Raw genomic sequence first — 23869 nt, 5'->3', positions numbered from 1 at the left:
CTCCTCCCTCATTTTCCCCATCTCAGGCCAAACACTTTGGTGTCATCTTTGATTCCTTTTTGTGTTTCATACCAACAATTAATCTGTCAGTAAAACTCATTGACTCTACTTTTAAAATATATCCAGAATCCAGCTTCTTCTTACTATCTCTTTCAGTGCTGGTCTAGTCCAAACTACCATCATTTCTTGCTTGGATTATTGCTTCCTAACTGGTTTCCCTACCTCCACTTTTGTCCCCTCTCGTCTGATAACCATGAGGCAGCCATAGTTATCGTGTTTAAAAATCAAAAACTAAATCAGACAATTTTATTCCTCTGCTTCAAACCTTCAGTGTCTTCCAGTTTCACTCAGAATAAAAATTCAAAGTCCTTATCATGGCCAACAAAGTCCCCCATGATCTGGCTTCTAACTACTTCTCTAACCTCTTCTACCATCACTTTCTTCCTGGCTCACTCTGCTCCAGCCCTATTGCTTTCCTCCTTTCCTCAAACTTGCCAAATTAGTTCCTGCCTCAGGGTCTTTGCACATCCCTGAAAAGCTCTTCTTCCTGATATCCACATGACCAACACCCTCCAGACCACTGCTCAGTCAATCCCCATCACTCTCTCTCCCATCACGTTGCCTTATTTTTCTTCATAGAATGTATCCCCCCCGACATATGATATAGTTGTTTATTTGTCATCACTCTCCTCCTGCTAAAATAGATCTCCAAGAGAATGCCTATTTTATTCGCTGCTGTATCCCCAGGGCCTATAAGAGCGCTTTGCCTATGATAGGTTTGCAATCAATATTTCTTGAAAGAAAGAAAGGCTGAATGCAGGAATTGAAAGAGGCTAATCCATGCAGAGTGCCTGGCACACAAGGAGTGTGAGTTATTATTATTTGATGTGTCCAAATCCCAAGGGGCTTATTCCATCCAAGGAAGAGAGGGCAGTTGTCTTCTAATATCACAGGGATAACCAGAGGGAACTGGTGTCTGGTCGGTCTACGGTTGCTATTTCCTGCTTTAAAAAATAGAAGTCCCTACTGCAGTGGAGCTTTGCACATTTCTCCTGGATGCTTTTCTAAACTGTAAGGATGGCAGACTGAGGTCCCTATGAAGATCTCCGAGAATGGGGCATGGACTATTTCTGGTACACACACATCCAGAGATGCCACTTTCAACCTTTTCTCCCTGTTGACACTGCTCTCTATGTGTGAAGCAACTTTCTTTTAAATTGAGATAATTGTAGAATCATAAGCAGTTGTAAGAAATAATGCAGACAGAACTTTTGCACACTTAATTTCCCCCAATGGCAACATTTGCAAAACTCTAGTTTTATGATTTTGCAAATCATAATCAGAATATTGACACTGACATGTTTTATGTGTATTCATTTGTGCATGTCTCTGTGTGTGTGCATAATTCTATACAATGTTATCCTCTCTGTAGTTCCCATACGCACCCCCACATTCAAGATACAGAACAGTTCCAATTCAACAAGGATCCCTCATGCTGCCATTTAAAAAACACGCCCTCTTTCCCTCCACACCCCCATCTCTGTCTTCTGCTCCTAAAATTATGTCATTTTCAAAGTATTATATAAATGGAGCCATACTGTATGTAACCTTTGGGGATTGGCTTTTTTCCTCACTCAGCAAATTCATCCAAATTGTTTCATGTATCAATAGTTCCTTCCTCGTTGGAGGGAAGCATGGGATCGCATTCCATGGTATGCTGTGTCACACAGTTTAACCATTCATCTGTTTAAGGTCATCTGAGCTGATTCTTGTTTTGGGCTATTATAAATAAAGCTACTCTAAACATTTGTGTACAGGTTTTTGTGTGCGAACATATGCTTCCATTTCTCTGGGATAAATGCCCAGGAGTGTAATTGTTGGGTCATATGGTAGTTGCATGTTTAGTTTTTAGAGAAAATACCGAAGTGTTTTTCAGAGTAGCTACCATTTTACATTACACCAGTGAAGTGTGAGTCATCCAGTTTCTCTGCCTCCTTATCAGCATTCAGCACTGTCAGTTTTTTTGGGTTTGTTTTCTTATGTTAGCCATTCTTTTTTTTTTTTTGGCTGTGTTGGGTCTTTGTTGCTGCGCGGGGGCTTTCTCTAGTTGTGGCGAGCGGGGGCTACTCTTCGTTGCGGTGAGCGGGCTTCTCATTGCAGTGGCTTCTCTTGTTGCGGAGCACGGGCTCTAGGTGCGCGGGCTTCAGTAGTTGTGGCATGCAGGCTCAGTAGTTGCGGTGCGCAGGCTCCAGGGCACGCAGGCTCAGCAGTGTGGCTTGCGGGCTCTAGAGCACAGGCTCAGTAGTTGTGGCGCATGGGCTTAGTTGCTCCGTGGCATGTGGGATCTTCCTGGACCAGGGCTCGAACCCGTGTCCGCTGCCTTGGCAGGCGGATTCTTAACCACTGCACCACCAGGGAAGTCCTAACTATTCTTATAGGTATTTAGTGTGAAGCAACTTTTTAAAAAATCCCTTTTAATGTAGTTCTCCTAGGAAAACAAACTGACATTTCCATAACGAAGAGAGACTCTTCCAATTGACTGACAAACTATTTGGCTGTCAACTCACCTTGACTTTGCATAACTAAGATTCAAGTGACTTTTACTGAAGTGACTTTTCTCTGAGCCAGGGCTGCTCCAGGTGACCCAAACTCAGGAGAGACTGATATTTTGATGCGTGTGTTGTTCAATTAGCTGATTATTTACAAATGTACAGACATGAGAGGGTCTGTTTGTAAGCATGAGCTTCCTACTTTGAAATTCCACCAAAGCTTAATTTAACTGCATGTACAGGAAGCAAATTGTGATTGTAAGGTTCACAGAGAAAATTCAAAAATGACCCTCAACTTCTCTTATTGTACATCTGGGACATTCTTAGCTGCAGGTTGGAGAATAAGGACCAAAAAACCCCCCATAATCCCTCCAAAAAAGTGGGCACAATACACTCTGATTTTGGAAAGCCTGTCTAATCCTGTCAACACTTGTGTGAAATCACACCATTGACAGTTCTTTCTGGTGGAGGCACACTTACCCTCAAGCCAAGAAAGTGAACTTGGTTTGAATAAGGATGGTTTAGATGTGTTTTCTTCTTGTAGTGTTACTCTCTCTTTTCAATGCCCCGTGTTAATAATCTCTTTTGTCTTTGATAAACTGGCATCTCTTTTTTTCTCCTCCTGTGAAAATAAACTGAGAGAAAAGTCAGTATTTGTCAAGTATCCATTTTAACATCCACCTTAATTAACTAAGGAAAGAACATTTATTTAAAATCAGTTTTACTCTGTATTATCCAAGAGCAGTGCCTAATAGATGATAATGGGCTCAATACATATTTGTTGAATGAAATTTGAATGAACCACATAGTTCATATGTCAGTGTTTGCAAGTGAGGTGATTAAGTGAAGGTTACAGGTGTGGGCTTTGGACTCACTCATGGTCAAGGCTGGGTTTTTTCACTCATTAGCTTCATGACTTTCTGGGATGCAGTTTTCCTGTCTATGAATATTGTTTACTATACAGGGGTACTGTGAGCATGAGAGGCAGAAATACACTGAAATATTTAGCATAGGGCCAGTACAGGGTATGTACTCAACTTTGGGTTTGATTATCATTTCCAATGCACAACTATTAGACCACCAGAACCTGAGCTCCCGAAAGGCAGTGAATGGATATAACTTTTCAAACTTTTGTCTCTGCCCCAGTGTAGAACACAGAATCTGGTACCTGGTAACCAGCACTAAGTATAGGTGTGTTGAACTAGTACATATGTGTATGCATTGCCTTCAGGGTAGCCCAATAACTGAATGACTGAAACCAGTGCCACGTTCATTCATGGACTTCAGATGAGTCAGTTCTGTGCATACAACAAATAAAGTATATGGAAAATTCTGGGCCATGGCTACTGACCAAATCTGAACCAACTATTTAGCAAATGGAGTGAGTCGGGCATGGGAGTGGGATTGCCTGTATTGTATCCCATTTCCACTTCTGGAAAAGCAACTCTTCTATAGATGCCACTTTCTCAAGACACAGTTTGGAGTGCAACATCTACATTCAAAATACTAGTTTATATCCATCTATCTATTCTATTCTATTCTATTCTATTCTATTCTATTCTATTCAGTTTATAAAAGTAGTAACATCACATTTGAAAAATAGGGGGAAAGGAATAAATTATCCAGGGTCTCCAAACCCAAATATTGCTACTGTAATCATGTCTGTTCTACTCTCTGTGTTTGGTTAAATGATGCCCTTGGTCTCTAGGAAGCTGGTATCTCAGCACCCTCACCTCTGAAGTAAGGCTTGAAAAATCTGTTCTATAAATACATTTGAAAAGTACTTTGAAATTCTTGCAGAGGAGTGATTTACTGTGATAAAGGCAATTCCTATTCCATATCAATCATGCTATCAAGTTCTTGCCTAGCCCTAGGCCTAATGAAATCACTTTTACATTTCTCTTTTTAAAATTTCTGTCATTTTGGAGTAACACTTCATCTCTGTAGTGGAAAGAAGTAAAGGGAAAATGTGGATAAGCATAAAGCCAGAAGGGGAGGTGAGAGTGAAGAAGAGGCAACAGTTGAATGTGGGAATGCTCTGGGCTTGCTATTAGAAGCTGTGGATGTTACTTCTGCTCCATTGACAGACGTGCAATTCTGCGTCAATCACTCAGTCTCTCTGGGCTTTTTTTCTCATACGCAAAGTTGGGGAAGAGGTGTCAGTGAAGGAGTTTCACTAGATGATTTTTTTTTTTTTCACTAGATGATTTTTAAGTGCACTTCGCTTTTATCACTCTACAGTGAGGGGTCCACAAACTGCGGCCTGCAAGCCAAACCATATTGGCATCTGTTTCTGGACACCTGCGAGGCAACAATAACTTTTACACTTTTAAATAGTTGAAAAAAAAAAAATCAAGGGAACAATATATTGTGAAAATTCTCTACAGTTGAAATTTTCATATGAGTTTTATTGGAACACTGCCACAATCGTTTGTTTACATATTACCTATGGCCTATTTCATGCCAAGAGGGCAGAGTTGAGTAGTTGCCAGAGACCTCATGGCCCACAAAACCAAAAATATTTGCTGTCTAGCCCTTTACAGAAAAAGTTTGCCTACACCTGCTCCATATATATATAGCATGCCTGCTTATTTTGGGTTGACCCGTCTCTTTTATACAAGGTGTGTGCTCATCAGGTATTTTTCATAGTGTTATGATTATAATGCATTATCCCATATACTGTTCAGCTTTCTAAGAGGAGGGACTCTGTTTTGCTCACCATTGGAATCCTAGCGCCTTACACAGTGCTGGTATATAGCAGGTGCTCAGTATTTCTTGTTAAATAAACATTCTAACACCAGTGCCAAGCCAGTCATTTCAAAACTCCAGAAAGGATTTTTCATCTAGTACAGACTAAACTATTTCAGTGAGTTCAATTTTTTTAAAGTTATTTTTAAAAACTTTTTTTTCTGACCAAAATCCTCCCTGCACTAAACTCCCACCGAATTTTAGATTGGCAATGAAGAGAGAATTTTTGTAAAAATTGGAATCCTTTTTCTTCCTAAATAAAAAATATATTTAAAATACTGGTAAAATTGAAATGGCCTCAGCTTTTTACAACCGTTGCGCCACGTTTTAAAAATGACGATTATTGGAGTCCAAGGCATGGTTGCCATAGCATTTTGCATAATTTAAGCACAGCAGCAAAGGATACCGGTATGTGTGCCGAGCAAAATGAGTGTGCGAGGAAAAAAAGTAAAATTTTGCGTTCTGTGCGATATGTCGAACGTGAACGTATTGCACGTTGTGTTGCAGATTTACTACAGCTGAGTCATTTCGGGACACGAGTGTGTGCTTCCAGGAAAAAACGAGAGGAAGGAGCCAGGCTGAGGGTCTCGCCGGGTTCCCCCACGCACTTCCAGCAGCAGACAGCGGTATTCCGCGGCGGTCGGCGGTGTGGTCAAAAAAAAAAAAAAAAAGGCGCCGCGGCCCCTTTAAGAGCCACAGCACCTTCTCCAAGATACCATCTTGCACCAGGAGTTCACTTAAGCTCTCTACCAAACTTGCTAAATCCCTCCTCCTTCACTGGGTACGACCGGCGGGCGGGGCGAACGAGCCTTTTCATTGGCTTTGCGCGCACGGCCCCTCTGTCTCCTATTGGTTTCTGCGCCCGCCATTTGAGGCTGTCTCCCGCCCTTCTGTGCCGTCAGGCTAAGTTGAGTGAGGGCTCTTGGGTTAGTTCCTGTTAGGCCCCGGCCGGGGGAGTAGGTTGAAGTCTCCTAAGATGCCCGGTGGGCTGGAGCACTGAGAGCTGTGAAGAAGGCGTGAGGAGGCGGCGAGGAGTGACCCGCGGCAGGCCCGAACAGGAGCGGCGGCCGAGCTCGCCTTCCCTGCACCATGCTAATAGAGGATGTGGATGCCCTCAAGTCCTGGCTGGCCAAGTTATTGGAGCCGATGTGAGTGAGGCAGGCTGGGCCGGGGCTGGCGAACGTGGGCGTTGGGGGCCCGCGGGGGTGTGGGGGGAGGGGAAACGGCGTGGGGGAGGGCGGAGCGGAGGGGCCGCGGTCGGGAGGTCCCGGCGATGTCTTCTCTGTAGTACTATCACCATTGTGAGGGTGGGGGGGAGGGAGAGCAAGGGGCGTAGAGGCGGTGTGGCTGGGGGGCCGGGTGGGGGGGAGGAGGGCGGGGAGGACTACGAGGGTTTTTTAAATGTAAATATTGGGGTGCTCAAAGGGGCAGAAGGAAGTGAGGGAATTTAAAACATTGCTCTTTGATAACTGAGGGAGAAAGCGGGGCTGTCGAGGGATTTTAAAATTTGAATATCGGGATCTTCAAGGGAGTATCAGAATACCAAGGGCTTTACAAATAATATTATTCCGGGACTAAAAGATCTAGAAGCAGAGTATTGAGGACCTTTTGAAAACATGAGAGGAGAAAAGGAGAGTAGGGACATTGAGAGATGTATAGCGATTACTGAGCTCTAAAGGTTCAAGAATATTGAATTAAAATAGGGTAGTTGAAAGGGATTTGTCGGCATCGAAGTGTTTTAGGAATTATTGGGAACCTAATAAGCCTATTGAGGGATGTTATTATTGAGGAGTTGATAGTGCCAGGAGAGCTGATGATTTTTAAATACCATTAGGGGTTGGGAAAATTGAGATTTTTGTAAGTTTGGGGGTTGAAAGGACTACCCTGGTATCTAATATTATTGGAGGACGGGCTGGGAGGGGTATACCGGCAGCTTCTAGGGATTTTTGGATACAGGTATTGGAGTGATAAAAGGGGTAGTAGGAGGAATGAGTTTTGTAAGTCCTGAGAGGGCAACTGAAGATGTTGGGGTGTAGGATTATCGGTGCAGGGCTTGTTTTTTAAAAAATATTTTGGGTAGTAATGTGGAAATATTGCTGGGGCCCTTGAAAGGAATAGCGGCGGTATCAACCTTTGGTTGGTTTTGTAAGCATTTTCAAGGGGCAAGGTTGTGAAGTTCTTATTTGGGACACTGGGGCACAGGTAGTCTCCGAAACACATCTCCATGAGCAAAGAGGGAAAGCTGGAGGGAGGGTTGGAGAGAGGTGCTATCTAACCCTCTCGGGAAGGAAGGCATGGGAAGGAATCATTTGCTGCCCCCTTGTCATTTCTCCTTCTTACTTATCCTCCTAGTGGAGGGGAGGGCTTTCTGGCTGAAAGAAAAGGGGTAGACGAAGAGAAGGGCAGGCTTTGATTCGTTAGATCAGATCACTTTAGTGGAAAAATTGAGTTTTTGCAGAGACGGAAAGAAGGGGTAGTTGGGGAGGTGTGGAGGTATGGTGAAGTTGGGGCTGTTGGGAGACAGCTACTTCCCTGTTTGTCTATTTCCTTGTCCTCCTGAGAAACCCTGTTAACTAACTTTTGTTGTTTTGCCGTTTTGGTTTCTTGGGTTGGGATGGTAACACCTAGGAAGCCTCATCTGTAGTCCAGTGTGTCAGCCTTGTGAAGGAAGTAGGATGGGAAAGGGAGACAGCATTAGGAGCATTTTGATGTCTGAAATGATATTTATTTGCTTTCTGAGGACGAGGGGTGTGTGAGTAGAGCACAGGTATGAATAAATGTACACTAAGGGCCTCTGAGTTTTACATTAGTGATGGTTTGATTAAAGTGAAAGGGACTTCTGGACACCCTTGAAAGTTTTATAGAAGAATATGGGCCTCTTGAGTGTTCATCATACTTTCCCTACACACAGTAACAAGCTTGGAGCACAAAGATGGAAATGAAGGTGGGAAATCATGAAGTAGATTTAATGAAATTGACCATATATGGAAGAGGCTAGAAATAGAAAAAGGTGTATTAGAATATTCTTTACCTTTGTGTTTTTAGTTTTTTGGTAGAGATCCTTTTGAAAGTATTAAATGTGTACTTTATGTTTTGGGTAGAAGGTGACAAGTTTTAACATTATAGTTAATTGCTATTTTTTTTTAAAGTTCCCTGAAATGTTTTGGTCTGGGTAGTGTTTTTTGGTTTCTTTCTTAATGTCAGAATTTAGTTTGGGTGGGAACTTAAACCTCCTAAGGGTGTTTTCACTAGGTTTTTTTTTTTGACTGTTTACACTGATTTTTTTCATAGATATTCTGTAATTTTCATGGGTAAAAATTATCTTTCGAAATGATTATTTCTGTTTAGTTTCCCCGTTTGTTTTGAGTTATATGTTCAACTTAAAGCTCACATCATGCATCTTTTAAGAAAAATTTTGTTACTTTTTTAGGGTTAAAAAAGATCTAAAGTCACTGCTTAGACTTTAATAATAAAAATGATTTTCCTAGAACTACAAAATTAAAATACTTATTAACTCATATAAGTAATGATTTTGGATGAAGGTGTTAATAAGAAATAGTAAATGCAAATGCCGAGGTCACGTATATTTTCATTCTTAGGATGTTGTCATGGGAGATTATTTTTTGTTTAGACATCCTAAAATGTAATAAATGATATGCTGAAGTGGGTTGTATTTGTAAATTTACTTTTTGCATATTCCAGATTCAAGAAAATTTTCATAGGAGATTGGCATGTTGCTACAACATAGCATTTCAGAGCAGTTGTTAGGCTTTCATATAATGTAGTTGCAGTGGGTATGTTGGAATCATACTGTAGCTGTGTACATCATTTCCTATTGCACTTTCTTATTTAGCTTAATTTGAAGTTAACTCAATTTAGGGAGTTCCCTGGCGGTCCAGTGGTTAGGATTCTGAGCTTTCACTGCCGTGGACCCGGCTTCAATCCCTGGTCTGGGAACTAAGATCCTGCAAGCCACACGGGTGGCCAAAAAAGAAAAAAAAAGTTAACTAAATTTATAAAAGTTTTTGATTTTTAGGGATTTTTAAGCATGGTCCACCTCGTCATAGTGAAACGAAGGCACGTAACAGGATATTACTAAGCCAGTCCAGTTTGTATGTGATTATTCCCTGTAGACAAATAAGAAATCTCATGCTGTTAGAGCTTATCTGTTTCCTTCCACTCCTTTTGTAGGTGTGGGACATATCTATTACTTTACTAGAGGAAAATGAGAAGGAGGGAGGCTAGAAGAAATGACTCCTTAACTGGCTGTGAGAAACCCAGTACCATTTTTGTTGGCAGTGCAGTAAACGGGAGAGAAACCATCTTAGTCAAGGAGTTTGTCTCTTCCTACCACTGCATGAACAGACTGAACTTACACATCTTCTTTGGGGTCCTCATCTTTCTTCACTTTCAAAACCTCCTAGGTATCCTAGTTATAGAGACTGTGTAGGGATTATGCTTAAGTAGGATATGTTGTGGTTTCTTTTTATTAGAAATAACTGCTCATTTTAAGTATTTGGACTCCTTAAAGGTAAGGGTCTAAGTAAACCTCGGGGATAAATCAATCACTAGAGAAATTTCTACAAGTTTAGAAAATGTTCAGGCAAGCATTTTTCAACAACAAACATGCATTTCTACCAAAAATGCTGTCTTTAATGAGGAATGTTTTAAGTTATTTGTATTACATATATTAAATACATACAAATACATCTAATTTACTGCTGCTTGTTAGGCTTATTGTAAAAATTTGTCTTGTGATGGTCATTTTGTAATGTATAGAAATATTGAATCACTATGTTGTGCACCAGGAACTAACGTAAGTGTTGTAGGTCAATTTTACTTCAAAAACAAACAAACTCATACAAAAAGAGATCAGATTTGTGGTTACCAGAGGTTGGGGGTGGCGGGAGGGGAATTGAAGATAGTCAAAAGGCACAAACTTCCAGGTATAAGATGCAGAAGTACTAGGGAAGTGAAACATAACTAATATAATTAATACTGCTGCGTTACATATGAAAGTTGAGAGTAAATCCTGACTTCTCATCACAAGGAAAAAATGTGTATTTTTTCTTTTATTTTGTGTCTGTATGAGATGATGGATGTTCACTAAATTTATTGTGGTACTCATTTCATGTATGTAAATCAAATCATTAATGCTGTACACTTCAGATGTATATAGTTCTGTATGTCAATTGTATCTTAATAAAACTGGAAGAAAAAAAGCTATGAATAACAAAAATTTGTCCTATTAATATGTTTTAAAAAGAGTGATGGGGTTTGTAATACTTTTTGGACAGTTGTATCCATCTATTTATCTATCATCTATCTATTTTAGTAGAGCATCATTATGTGACTTAGGGCATTTAGCTTCTAGTTCTATATGTGATTCACTGTTTGACTTTGGAGAGATTGTCTAACCTTCCTGTATTAAACAGAGTTAATTACTTTAGCCTTTTACCTACCTCACAAATATGATATGAGTATTATGATGCAGACTATAAAAAGTGCTTTGTGTACCTCAGAATCATTAAATATAAATGAAATTTTATGGTTTTTGGAATGTGAAAATATGTTGAACTCTTTTTGCAAAAATTTTACTTACTAATGTTAAGCGCTGCTGCCTCTTACAAAGTAATCAATCTAGTGCATGACAGGGTTAGATTCTCCTTACAGGCCCTATAGGTAGGGACAAGAATTCCTAGTGAAAGGACTTGGTGTGCAGTTTCTGTGAGTTCAGGTCTTTGTACCTGACTGTGTTTCATTTGACTGTGTTTCATTTCTGAGTGTGATGGAAAAGGCAGCAATAAGGTTCATTGAGGTCATTTTATGACTCGGTGGTCAGCGGGTGTATACTTGGGTTGAACTCTAAAGTTTACATTCTGCTTATAGGTTTGCAGTCCTTATCAAGTTAACTCTGACTAGTAATCTCTGCAGTTGCTCAAATGGGAAGAAAAATCACCATGTAGCAGCTGTTAGATCACATCTCCCTGATAAATAAACTACAAGGGTAAAATGAGTATTTTGTAAATATGTTCTTAAGATCAAAAAGTAGTGATAATTTTCTGAAATGTATGTAGTGGCTTTATAGAATTGGTGTGCCTGTAAAGTCCCGTGGGACTTGTTTAAGGAGACCGTTCACTATTTCATAGAAAGAGACTTATTTTGACCGGAAGACTTCTTGGCAAGTTATAGTATACTAAGTTAGGAAGGTATTTGTTCTTATGTCCTTTGGTCCGCCTCCTAAATATTTCTGACCTCATTCTCCCTGGCCCAATTGTTGTAGGCTAGAAGCCATATATTGCTTTTATAGCCTTATGTTTCCTACCACTGTCTTGTCTCATCCTCTCACAGTGTTGTTACTTCATTATTAATCTCTTTTTTTAAACCGTTTGATATTTTGTACTATAATTATTTGTTTTCATTTCCATCTCTTAGCCTTGTGACTGCAGGGCAAGGTCTGTCTTGCTCAAAGTAATTCCATTACCCAGCAAGATGCTTGGCATTTTGTTAAGACTCAGTAAATGTTTAAATGAATCAATGTCCTCATATGTATATTTAGGTTGGTCACAATTAGAAAAGTAAGATTTTGTTTTAGTAGTCTAATTTTCTGGGTGTGCTTAGCTGGGGGCTACTGCACTAGGAGCCATAGTCCAAGTATCACAATGAGATACAACTGAGGGTCATATATTTTCCCCTCCAGATAAATCTAGGGATATTTTCTTCTACATCATATTCATTTATGAAAGCCCCTAATTAATGAAGGGGAATATGAAAGCTTTCATTTGAAAAGAAGTAGAAGTACCAATATTTGTGTTTCTTAATATGAGTTAACAGGTTCTTAGAAATTAATAGTTATTTATTCACTTATACTCTGATAAAATCAACTCAGATTTTACTTATTTTTCCAGTACTTTCTTATCAAAGGAATATTCTGAACATCGATCTCAGTGTCAGACTTCCTGTTTTTTTACTTTTTTATAAGTAGAAATAAAAGCATTATTGCATTACAGAAAATGTAGAAGGGACAGAAGAGGATAAAATTATTTGTATATACTTATTTCTAGTTTCTCTTCTGTGTATGAACTTTCATGTAGCTGTAATTAGACTCAAATGTAAAATTTAAAAAAAATTTTTTTTATTTTTGGCTGCATCGGGTCTTTGCTGTGGCACGTGGGCTCTTCGTTGCGGCGTGCGGGCTTGTCTCTAGTTGTGGTGCGTGGGCTCCAGGGCACATGGGCTCTCTAGTTGAGATGCACGAGCTCAGTAGTTGTGGTACGCGGGCTTAGTTGCCCTGCAGCATGTGGGATCTTAGTTCTCTGACCAGGGATTGAACTCGCATCCCCTGCATTGGGAGGCGGATTCTTTACCACTGGACCACCAGGGAAGTCCCTCAAATGTAAAATTTTTTATGTTGATTTCTCCAGTTGATGTTAGCATTTTAATATTTGTGTATTGTTTCTATAATAATCACTTTGGATGCCTAATGTTTCATAAACATTCAACAATAAGAGTGGTTACTTTGACTTTCCTTTTTCTGTTAAAAATAATGCTGTTTTTATATAATACATGTATATGTATTTAGTGTCTCTTAGGTACCCATAATATTTTCTACGTTTGGCTTTATTTCCTGAGGTTTGTTTCCCATAAGTACAACTACTAGTCAAAGAGTATGGACATTTTTTTTTAATTAATTAATTTATTTCTTTATTTTTGGCTGCGTTGGGTCTTCGTTGCTGCGCGCGGGCTTTCTCTGGTTGCAGCGAGCGGGCACTTCTCTTGTTGTGGAGCACAGGCTCTAGGCATGCAGGCTTCAGTAGTTGTGGCACGCGGGCTTAGTTGCTCTGCGGCATGTGGCATCTTCCCAGACCAGAGCTCGAACCCGTGTCCCCTGCATTGGCAGGTGGATTCTTAACCACTGCACCACCAGGGAAGTCCTGAGTATGAACTTTTTTTTTTTTTTAATTAATTAATTAATTAATTTTTGGCTGTGTTGGGTCTTCGTTTCTGTGCGAGGGCTTTCTCTAGTTGTGGCAAGCGGGGGCCACTCTTCATCGCGGTGCGCGGGCCTCTCACTATCGCGGCCTCTCTTGTTGCGGAGCACAGGCTCAGTAATTGTGGCTCACGGGCCCAGTTGCTCTGCAGCATGTGGGATCTTCCCAGACCAGGGCTCGAACCCGCGCCCCCTGCATTGGCAGGCAGATTCTTAACCACTGCGCCACCAGGGAAGCCCCGTGAGTATGAACATTTTTAATGGCTGTTGATGCACATTAGGATCAGGAGGTTTTTTTCCTGTGGCCCAGTAGCATAGTCATTAGTTGTCTCACCTCTGAAACAAAAATCACACTGAGGTAGAACTTAAAACAGCCCACATTCAGAAACATGTAGGTTTTTCTGAAAATGGATGAGGTTTAGGTAGCCTTGGCTTTTTCCTAAAGTAGTTAGTGGTGTTTCTTGGCTTGGGACTTAAAGTAAGGGAGAACCTTTACTCTTTGTTCTTGGGATTGGGTATATGTCTAAATCTGTAAAGCTGAGGTGCTAGCTCAGTAGATGTGTCAGTACCTGCAATGGAGATTTCACTTAGAAGGAGAAGACAAATTTGAGGTTTTTATAGATAAGACATTTTTAAGACAATATTTCTGTTCACTTCCCCTGATAAAAATTAATTCTAGTCAATTTTTACTTTTTAAATTAAAAGATAGATAATTGAAACGTTCTTAGGACATTATTATGCAAGATGTGAATTTTAAGGAATCCTCATTTGTAACTTCCATTAAACTTTAGGAAATTTCTTTTGTTGGTTCTTTATTTTAACTGAAAGGTGATTATTGGTTGAGACTTACAATACATTAATTTGTTGTGCAGATAAACATTTGAAAAATGTATATGCTGTGATAGATTTTACTTGCATGGAATTGCAGCTGAGTTTTAGTTCCACAGGTAAGCTGTCTGCCTGATCTTGAATGGATCACATGATTTGTCTTTACATATTTACAGATTTAGGTATCTATAAAATGAATAATAATTGATTGATTATGCTGTTAAGGTCTTTTAAAGACTACAGTAGAATAGTAATTTTAGGTGGATATTATTACCTTTTCTAATCTCTTTGTTATAATGGAAGCCCCTTTTTGTCTAGAAACGTGTGTATTTAACATAGCCATGGCTCCAGAATTTTAAAATCTCTTTCTTTCCAAAATGTACTTGTCCCTGTAGTTAAACAGAAATGAATTTCCATAAGCTTTGGTTACAAATGAAGAGCTAAAAGGTTTTAAATACTCTTCTTGGGTACTGCTTTTTGTGTAAGAGAAGTAGGAAGTGGCCCTGCATTTGTTTTGTAATCTACCGAGGATCTTAAACATGCTCAGATTTTTGTGACACACTTCTGGAAGTCTTGTTGGGCTACTATTAGTATTGGTACCATAGCTGCTACAGTATTGTAATTGTCAGTTTTTAAAGATTATATGGTAAGTGGTGATGAAAGAATAAATAAGAGCAATCATAAAGGTACAGAAAATTACAGCAAAAAACTCCCTAATGTATTTAAGTTTCAACATGACTCATTATTTTAGACTGGCAATTTCCTTCACGGTGCACTTTATGGATACATATTAGGAGCTGTTAAATTTAAATGGTCCCATTCCTTTGTCTGTAAACATGCTTTTGTATTTGGTGCAGAATTCTAACTATCAGTTATTAACAGTCAGTTCTTCACTCACATTAAACAAATATTTAGAATCTGTGATCACTCTTTTTTCTTGGTGTCTAGTCTTTTTCTACTCTTTTACCTTCTTGTAACTATTCATCTTGAGGTGTTTTTTTTTTTTTTTTTTGGCTACGCGCAGGCCTTCTCTAGTTGTGGTGCACGGGCTTCCCATTGTGGTGGCTTCTCTTGGTACAGAGTACGGGCTCTAGGGCACGCGGGCTCTAGAGCGCAGACTCAGTAGTTGTGGTGCACAGGCTCATTTGCTCCGCAGCATGTGGAATCCTCCCGGATCAGGGCTCGAACCCGTGTCCCCTTCATTGGCAGGCGGATACTTAATGACTCCGCCACCAGGGAAGTCCCCCATCTTGAGTTTTAACACTATCACATCAAGAAGTATTTCATCAGAAGCAACCTAACTCTGCATTTGTTTTTCAGAGTCTGAATACTGAATATATGTATAAGATATCTGGGTGTGTTTAACTCACCTCATTTATCCAGTAATCTGAGTTTTGCCTGTTTCTCACTAGATACTTCATATCCTTACCCAGTGTTATACCTGTTAGGTCATGAGACTCCTTGAAGGTCCCTGTAACATCGGGGAAAATAACATTGCTTCTTTTCTTCCATTCTTACTTATTTTAAAAAATCCTTTCTCTCTGTGTTTAGAATATCTTCCTTATCCAGGATCTGAACTTTCTAAGTAAAGGTAGAGATGTAATTTCTTTTTCCTCTCCTCCATTTGAATGTTGATTAGAACTATACTGATCAAACGTCTTACTGTTCTCAGGAGTGAAATGAAGTCTATCTACACATCTCTATTTTAAGCTGTTTATGGAAGTGCCAAGGTGGGCATGGCATGGGTAACATTTTTTGAAGGTGGAAATGCTATATATCCATTTTAGAATTTAGCAGTTGGATTTACTAAGGTAATCTGTTCATAATTCTACAAAATGTAATAGTTTTTACTTTAAAATTCCAGCTTTTTTTAAATTAATATGTAGCTCATCATCTGTATACTTATACTCCTAGTGCACTTTGACCTTTGCCCATCATTTTTTTTTTATAGTTTTGAGTTTTGTAAAGTTGACAAAATCACAATTTGCTCTCTTAGAATTTGCTGCATAAATGAGCATGGATATTTAAAGAACCAGCCTTGCCTGAAACAGTGTTAATATTGACAATGAAAAAAGTCTGCTATTTTATTGGAATTATTAATTTTAAAAGTATACATTACACTAGAAAGGAAGTAAGGGTGCTGGTGCTTGTTTTTTATTTACTAATCTCATAAAGTTATTGGAAATGTGATTGATACCTTGAACTGAAACTTTTTTTGTTTTTTTTAATTCTTGACTTTTTTTTTTTTTTAATTTTATTTATTTATTTATGGCCGGGTTGGGCCTCCGTTTCTGTGCGAGGGCCCTCTCCAGTTGCGGCATGCGGGGGCCACTCTTCATCGCGGTGCGCGGGCCTCCCACTATCGCGGCCTCTCCCGTTGCGGAGCACAGGCTTCAGACGCGCAGGCTCGGCAATTGTGGCTCACGGGCCCAGCCGCTCCGCGGCACGTGGGATCCTCCCAGACCAGGGCTCGAACCCGCGTCCCCTGCATTGGCAGGCAGACTCTCAACCACTGCGCCACCAGGGAAGCCCGAACTGAAACTTTTTAACTTTCTGATTGATGGTAGAGGCCCAGGGATTATAGAATAAGATTAGTTAGATTTGAATAGTGTATTATAGGGATATGATCACTTTGCTTGCATAATGATTTTATTTACTGTCATTCTGAATTTTTTCATTTTACCTTCACAACAGTGCTGTGAAGCCACAAAGGATATGTTACTTAAATGTACATTTATGGGGAAAATAGAATATAAATATATAAGTGTGTATATAAATATTTTTTATAACATGGAAACTTTCTGTTTCATGTAATATATATAAAATGTTAAGTCTGGCAGATTGCTACTCAAGGATCATGTACCGCCCTGGCATAGGAGATAATTTTGAATGTCAAAGTCAGGTTACTACTGACTAGAAAAAAAAAAAGTGACGTAGACGAAGGTTATCTCTGCTGCCCTTTCACCACTTCTCTTGTCCTTTCTGTTCTCCCAGATCTTTTCTTTCTTGCTTATAGCTGCTGAAGTGTTTGCCAATAAAATTTAAGGTGACATCCTTCTTGTGTTCTCACTTTTTATCTTAAAAAGATCCTTAAGATACTCACTGAGAAGATTAGTAGTGGAAATTGATTGCCGTTTTTAGATGTTGGTGCTTGGGGTTATAGGGAATGGGGCAAGCTGTCGCATCACACTTTCCCTGCTTCTTCCTCATTGATCATGTGGAACAAATAGTTCCTGAGGATACTCATAGTGCTTCTACAGGCTGGGAGTCAAGCTGCAACTTAAGGGTCCATTGCCACTCTTTCCCTATTACCACTGAGAGCAAATAAATGTAGATTTGGTCCAAAATTCTGAGTGTGATTAGAACATTGAAAATAGGAGACAAATTATTTTATAAGAATAAGCAGAAAAAGAAAAACTTACTTGTACTATATATATGCTGTTTGTTAAAATAGTCGCCTTTGTTTGCAGTCACTTTTTAAAATAAAGTTTTTGACTTAAAGCTTTCTAAAATAGGGGTGACTTCATTAATGACATCAGTGTTTGAAAAAAAATGTTTAAAAATTTTTGTTTTCTCTTTGTTTAACTAGATGTGATGCTGACCCGTCAGCCTTAGCCAACTATGTTGTAGCACTGGTCAAGAAGGACAAACCTGAGAAAGAATTGAAAGCCTTTTGTGCCGATCAACTTGACGTATTTTTACAAAAAGGTAATTATTATAGGCCTTCAACCAAGTATTTAAGTAAAGATTTTAAATTTAAAACTTCCCGATAAAATCTTGAAGATAAAGCTTGAAAGGAAGGAGATTGGTCAGGGTCCTTTAAATACTTGAATATACCTATTCATGCTTAATTATTTATTGTGTATTTTGGCAAAACTTTTTTTCCCTTTCCTTCTCTGCTTCTCTCCTATATTGAGGCAGTGGTAACTCAAATGCTTTTTAGGTGAATGAATCCTTTGCAGCTTGTGGTAGAGCCTGGTTGATGGTTGAGGGGTAGCAATTTAAGGATAATGAAGTTGCTTATTCTTACTGTTTATTAGGACAATGAAGGTATCTGTTTTTCTTCTTCTTGGCTGGGGCTTCTTGATATGCAAGAAGAAATGGGCATGATCCTCTTCTCTTTGTGTCTTTAACTTCATCATCTTATCAAAGTCTTGTCCGTAGTCTGAGGAGCTTACTAGGGGCCTCCCTGCTGCTTCTCTGACCTCATCTCTTACCATTCCCCCTCACTTTTTCTATTCTAGCCATATTGACCACCTTGCTGTTTTTTCAGCATGGCAGACATGTTCCCAGCTCAGGGCTTTTGAACACTGTTTACCCTTGCTTGAAACATGGTTTCTTATTGTTTCTGGTCTCTTCTCAAATGTCATCTTCTCGAGTGGTTTCCCCTGAGCATCCTGTATACAATATAGTATACCCCATGCCCCTAATCACTCTCTGCTCTTCCCAGCCTTGCTTTATTTATTTATTTTTTCATGGCACTTGTTACTCCCTGTCATGTTTCCCCACCTCCCCTTTGTCTTTCCATTTGTTGAGATTGGTGACTCAGAACCTACAGGCTTGGCATGTAGAAGATACTCATTAAATATTGTTGAATGGACAAACAGGAATGTGGATAATTCATACTCACTAGTTGATCTAGCTGTTGGTAATGAGATAATACCCTTTAACTCAAATATTTACTGAGAAAGAAAAGATAGTAAATATGGCTTCTCAATCTAAAACACAGGATTACATATTTTGGGGGGCATTTTTAAGGCTTTTTATACATAATAAATCTAATACAGGATTCTTCCAGTACCGATGAGTATTTTCTTTTCTAAATGTATTAATTTATATTACTTAGTTTTAATTAAAGATAGTCACGATATATGTCTTTTAAATTACAAAAGTAGTACCTGTTTTAAAAAATGCTTTAGAAATACAGAAGCATTTGAAGAAGGTCTTCTGATCATGAGGGCTTTTGAATGGTCTGATTAATTTGTCTTAAAGTTATGTGTAACAAGAGCTCACAATTTTATAATCATGGGAAATGCTTACTGCACAAACTAATAGCATAAAAAAGTTATGAAAAGATGCTTTTCTGAAGAAAAATTAATTTGACATTTTAGAAATAGCTATTTATGTAAAATGTGTAATAGTTGCAGTGTAAGCAGAGTCTGTGTTGTACTTCTAATATGCTCTTTAGCTGTTCCTGAGGGGTAGGACCAATGAAAGTGATTTAACTTTGGTTTGAATAACATAAATATTTTGACATTTAATTTGTAATAAATTCATCTGTTTCTCCCCATTCAATTAGTCTGAAGAGTTACAAAATAGAGCAGCCCTTAAGTAAGACACAAAATGATATTTTCATATCAATTCGCATGTCAAAGTTTATTTTTCAACTGAGTTAAAAATATTTTTAATTAAATTTTTGAGTAGGCAGTACATTTAATCTAACAATATAAAGGTATGCCATGAAAAGTCTCTCTCACCTCATCTGCTCCCTTCCCACCTCCAGTGCACAACTTTGTCATTTTTGTGTCCTTTCAGGGTTTTTTTTAATGCAAATATAAATAGAAAAAATATTTAATCTTATATCTTTGAGAGCTGATATTATCAGTACGCATTCTTTTTATAGCCACTCTGTGTTCTGTTCAGTTGTCATATAATTTATTAAATATTCTTTTATTCATGGACATCTGGGTTGTATCCAGTCTTTTACGTACTCAGACAAGCAATCTTGCATATAAATCATTCTGTACATGTGCAAGTATGTTCAAAGGGTTTAAAACCCAGAAGAGGGGTTCTCCCCCATAAGGGTTAGGCTCGTTTTTAGTTCCACCAGCAGTGTATGAGATATCCCACTTTCCTCAGCTTTGCCAATAGTGTTGTCAAACTTCTGGTGTTTGTTTGTGTAACACTTACATATTATTTCTTCTCCTAGAGACTTCAGGTTTTGTGGATAAACTATTTGAAAGTCTCTATACTAAGAACTACCTTCCACCTTTGGAACCAGTTAAGCCTGAGCCAAAGCCACCAGTCCAAGAAAAAGAAGAAGTTAAAGAAGAGGTAATGCAGAGTTTTCTTTTGCTTGTGGGCGCTTCTTAGATCTTATTACTAGTGTCATTCTTAGCTGGTAGTTGGCCTCTTTAGAACTCTCTTGATGGAAGTTTCTGGGTTTTGGGCATGGTGCAGATTCTTTATCAGGGCTTCTTAGTTCCTTGGACTTGAGGAGTTGGAAGAATTTCAGGTAGCTTGTTTAGTGTTACAAGAAATATTTTAGTAATATTGAGGAGTTCAGGGAAATCTTTTCCAGTGACTTTTAGAAAAAGAAAACTTGGTTAAAAATAGGCTTGACTACCTCAATGAGAAGCACTGCAACGAAGAGTAGCCCTCGCTCACTGCAAGTAGAGAAAGCCTGCGCAGCAACAAAGACCCAATGCAGCCAAAAATAATAAAATTAAAAAAAAAAAAATAGGCTTGACTGAAAGTAAAGTATTAGTGAAACCTCAAGAGAAATCATTACATCATTTTCATGTGAAGAGAAACCATTTCTTCTTTTTTAACCATATAGTTTTTCTTACTTAATGGAATTATAAACATCACTTTCAACATAGGAAAGAAAAGGAAAATAAATGTTTTCACAGTGTTGAAGTATAAAAACATGATTTAGATGGTAGTCTAATTGTTTGAACCAAGGAGGAAATTTTACAGAGTTCATTTGTAATTCTTTTTATATATAGATATCATAGTATTTAGTATTACATGATGAGAATATGGGCTCCAAAATTAGGCTGTATGAATTAAAATAGTAGCTTTAAAATAAGTTATTCTTCGTTTCATTTTCACGTCAGCAAAATGATGATCATAGTAGTACTTATCTCATTGAGGATTAAATGAGATTTATACACCACCCCCCACCCCACACCCTAGTCCAGTGCCTGGCACATAAACGTTGGTTATTATATAGAAGTACTTCCCAACTTTTGTTTTTATTATAATTATTTAATAAACTTTTTATTTGGGAATAATTTTAAACTTACAGAAAAATTACAAGAATAGTACCCAAAACACCTGTTTGTCATCTACCTGGATTCATCTATTGAAGATTTGCTGTTTGCTCTCTTTATATATCCTCACCCAGAACTATTTTTTTCTGAATCATTTGGGGGTAAGTCAGATACATCATGACCCTTGATCCCCAAATACTCTGTGTATTTCATAAGAATAAGGATATTCTCTTAGATAGCTTTAGTACCGTTATCAGTTTCAGTAACTTTAACATCGATAAAACACTTTTTAAAAAATATTTATTTATTTATTTGGCTGCACTGGGTCTTAGTTGCGGCATGCAGGATCTTCATTGTGGCTTGTGGGATCTTTTGGTTGTGGCATGTGAACTCTTAGTTGTGGCATCCAGGATCTAGTTCCCTGACCAGGGATTGAACCCAGGCCCCCTGCATTAGGAGCATGGAGTCTTATCCACTGCGCCACCAGGGATGTCCCCTAACATCGATAAAACACTTTAATCTACTGTCTGTTTTCCAGTTTTGTCAGTCGACCTGGCAGTGTCCTTTTTTTATAGCATTTTTTTTTTTCTCTCCGGTACAGGATTCATTCTGAAGATCACATGTTGCATTTAGTTGTCATTTCTGATACATTTTTATCCTCCTTTTTTTTTTTGTGGCTACACCATGCAACATGCAGGATCTTAGTTTCCCTGACCAGGGATCGGACCCGTGCCCCCTGCAGTGGAAGCACAGAGGCTTACCCACTGGACCATCAGGGAAGTCTCTTTGTTACAGTTTTAAATGCTAGCTTGATTGAACTGATCCAACATTAAAAGAAAACAAAATGTAGCTATACTTAATTAAGATCACTTGAGATTACTGTCACTTTTTTGTTTTTGGCTCATGCTCTCTAGTTGTCTCATAAAGTCTTTTTAAAATAGAAGGGGCATGCAGCTAGAGATTACCATACCAAGTGAAGTAAGTCAGAGAGAGAGACAAGTACCATATGATATCACTTATATGTGGAATCTTAAATAAGGCACAAATGAACCTGTCTATGAAACAGCAACAGCATCATGGACATGAGAACAGACTGGTGCTTGCCAAGGGGGAGGGGGCTGGGGGGGGTGGATTGGGAGGTTGGGGGTAGCAGATGTAAGCTTTTATATGTAGAATGGATAAACAACAAGGCCCTACCGTATAGCACAGGGAATTATACTCAATATCCTATTATAAACCATAATGGAAAAGAATATTTAAAAAAAAGAATGTATATATATATGTGTATAACTGAGTCACTTTGCTATACAGCAGTAATTAACACATTATAAATCAACTATACATCAATTAAAAAAAAAAAGAAGGGGCTCCCAGTATGTTTCTTCAAGTAATGGAAATAGGAAGAAACTTTACTTCCATACTTGATAGTGTGTAATTTTTGGTTTAAGGTATAGGTTAGGGAATTCCTGGCTCTCCAATGGTTAGGACTCCACGCTTTCACTGCCGAGGGTGCGGGTTCAATCCCTGGTCAGGGAACTTAAAAAAAGGTATACGTTAAATCTTTTTATAATAAGTTAAAATTTTTGCAGCGTATGTCCTTTTTTACAGTCTTTGAAGGTCAGTGGATTGGAAGTGTCTGTTTGAAAGACAGCTCATTTGAATATGAGGAAAATTGCATTATTTTGAGTTTTGAAAGAACAGTTTAAAAAAACCAAATTGTTGCACTATTTCATTTTGTATCTTTGTAGTAAATTCTAATTTTGAAAATTATGAAAAATGGATTTCAGCTTCTGTATATGTATAACTACCCCAAATGATGCTGCCTGGCATTTTCCCCATTTTCCAAGCTTTTATACGTAACTTAATTGTCATTACTAACAAATAATAGCTTGTAGAATAGTGTGTAAATATGATAGTTTATAGTAATTGTTAGATAACATTGAAGGAATGGGATTTGAGGTAGCACTGCCTTTGGCTAATTATCTCTTTTTCTGGTCTGTGCTCAGTTGATGCAGTTGCTGCAGTTGCTCTGAGCACGGGAGCAAATCTGAGGACTAGCTGTTTTAACTTTCTTCCTTGGTCCCCAGCTACACGATACCATCAGTTTTACAATAAAACTATTGGTCACACAGGGAACCAGGTGGGAGAATTTGGATCATTGGCACAACTCATCCTGAGGCTGGAAAAACACTTGGTATATATGTGCCATGATTTATGAAGCACAATGTGTTCTATCTGCGTTTGGAAAATTACTTCTGAATTTGCTGTGGTTATAATTAGCTGTCATCAAACCCTTTACCCTGTCTGTCTGAGTTCATGAACATGCAAAAGAATAATCATGAAAATAGTGGATCTTTGATATTATAATTCCTTATTCACACTATATCACAATCATCTGAAACGTTAGAAGGCAGTTTTTCTTAGACCCAATGCATGGATTTATGACTGGAAATATGAGAGCCTCTGGCACAGTTTTCCCCCTGTTTGGTTTTTCTGAAAGTACCTTTATTTCACTTAATTAAAAAAAAAACAGCCCTGTTTTAGAGAATTTTCAGTACACATCAAAAGGAGACAGAATAGTTGAATGAATTCCCAGTATTCATCACCCCAGCAGCTCATCAGCCCAGGGCCAATCCTGCCTCATCCACATACCTGTTTAGTATACTTTTATATCTAAAATGGTCCAGTGGAATGGAGGCTTTCACACTTGTATAGCCCTGATAGACGAAGATAATAAATAATTAAAACTTCTTAAATAT

The 23869-nt window shown here is 38.5% G+C and overlaps 1 protein-coding gene across 10 annotated transcripts in view; it reads left to right on the top strand.

Annotated features, from left to right (window-relative positions):
- Window positions 1-6165: 6165 nt before the first annotated feature.
- Window positions 6166-23869, top strand: part of RBM27 (RNA binding motif protein 27) — an 81453-nt gene continuing 63749 nt past the window's right edge. For 9 of the 10 annotated variants that reach the window (XR_014261651.1, XM_082454088.1, XM_082454089.1 and 6 more), the window contains exons 1-3: window positions 6166-6445; window positions 17705-17823; window positions 20045-20169. Coding sequence is in view for 9 of the 10 variants with exons in the window: in XM_082454088.1 (XP_082310214.1) it covers window positions 6387-6445; window positions 17705-17823; window positions 20045-20169 (303 nt within the window). In the remaining variant the exon portion in view is untranslated. The remainder of the gene's footprint in view (window positions 6446-17704; window positions 17824-20044; window positions 20170-23869) is intronic. The other variant, XM_082454090.1, reaches the window with a different exon arrangement.

The sequence above is a fragment of the Balaenoptera physalus genome (assembly GCF_965194825.1).
Source record: "Balaenoptera physalus genome assembly, chromosome: 3".
NCBI classification, from domain to species: domain Eukaryota; kingdom Metazoa; phylum Chordata; class Mammalia; order Artiodactyla; family Balaenopteridae; genus Balaenoptera; species Balaenoptera physalus.
The sequence above is the reverse complement of the archived record's forward strand: the minus strand, read 5'-3'. Positions and strand labels throughout refer to the sequence as shown.